This window comes from Eimeria mitis, genomic scaffold, assembly GCF_000499745.2.
Source record: "Eimeria mitis Houghton genomic scaffold, Emh_scaff292, whole genome shotgun sequence".
Taxonomy (NCBI): domain Eukaryota; phylum Apicomplexa; class Conoidasida; order Eucoccidiorida; family Eimeriidae; genus Eimeria; species Eimeria mitis.
Window position 1 is genome coordinate 1690 of NW_013571260.1, and position 1191 is coordinate 2880.

Consider the following 1191-nt stretch of genomic DNA (forward strand, 5'->3'; position numbering starts at 1 on the left):
TCCAATGCCAGTCCCCCGTCCTGTAGCCTTCCAACACTTGTGAAGTTCTTTGCATGGACCGGAGGACGCAGGTAATAACCACAAACAATTCTGTTCGCATCACTCGCCTGTTTTCCTGTATGTGTTAGGGGCTTCTGCGTAGCGCTCTTGAACAGCTTGAGATCCCTTTCACGGTAGCCCGAGGAGAAGGCGCCTTCTATGGCCCAAAGATTGACATTCATCTTCCAGGCGTAGATGGACGGCTGTGGCAAACAGGGACTTTGCAGGTGCCTAATGCACGTAATTCATTTCGAAGCTTTCACGCGTTGCATTTCTACTCCTGTCCAAGTGCTAGACAGCATTGCAACCACCTGTAGAAGCAGACTGTACGCTGCTTTTCTTCTCGGAGATGCTGCTGCACTTCTGCAGGTTGATATGTTTTCTCCCAAGAACTTCGGTCTTGAGCCCACACCCGAAAATAATGACCGTCTGTGTCTCCTGCACCGCGCGATGTGCGGTTCCCTTGAGCGTTTTCTGGGCCTGGTGCTGGAGCATTTAGATGGCCACTTGCCATTTTGGCTGGCACCCACCCAGGTAAAAGGAATATTCAACTATTAATCCATTAGTACAAGATTCGCAACTTGTGCTAAAACTGAAATTGTTAAACAAAGATATATATTATATAGTTTTAAAATAACATGGCGCTGAAGGTGATTGCTTGCCTGTTCTTGGTGCACATATCCATCGCCCTACTAAAACGCAGAGCTGCAATATATGCACATTATTTGTGCTGATCCTGCGAGAAGGTGGCAGTACTGAATGTTGGAGAGGGGCAAGTGACTGCTGCAGAGGCTTTATCTAGGCGTCTACGCCGAGCTAAAGTACGTGTGTCACTCGACACACGACCAGTGCACATTTCGAGGAAACTAAAGTAAGGTCAACCATAAGCCCTTAAGTAGAAAGTATACATTTTGTATCGTACCCTATAAAAGGATCTAAGAGCCCAAGCATAGCGGCAAATCGGCACGCCCTCCCTATTGAGCAAGAAGCATATCCTAGCTGCCACGAGGAGGTACCAGATAGAAGGGGGCTTCATCATTGTAGTCGCAGTTTACTCATGGACAAAGGACAGTTTTGTCTGAATATATATATATATACATATATATGTATATATATATATATATATATATATATATATATATATATATATAT

General features: G+C 44.9%; 1 protein-coding gene across 1 annotated transcript in view; it reads left to right on the forward strand.

Annotated features, from left to right (window-relative positions):
* Window positions 1-1191, forward strand: part of EMH_0006980 (uncharacterized protein) — a gene marked incomplete at both ends in the record, with an annotated part of 4242 nt that overhangs the window by 1470 nt on the left and 1581 nt on the right. The window contains 2 exons of the mRNA XM_013497777.1: window positions 129-266; window positions 409-573. Coding sequence (XP_013353231.1) covers window positions 129-266; window positions 409-573 — 303 coding nt within the window. The remainder of the gene's footprint in view (window positions 1-128; window positions 267-408; window positions 574-1191) is intronic.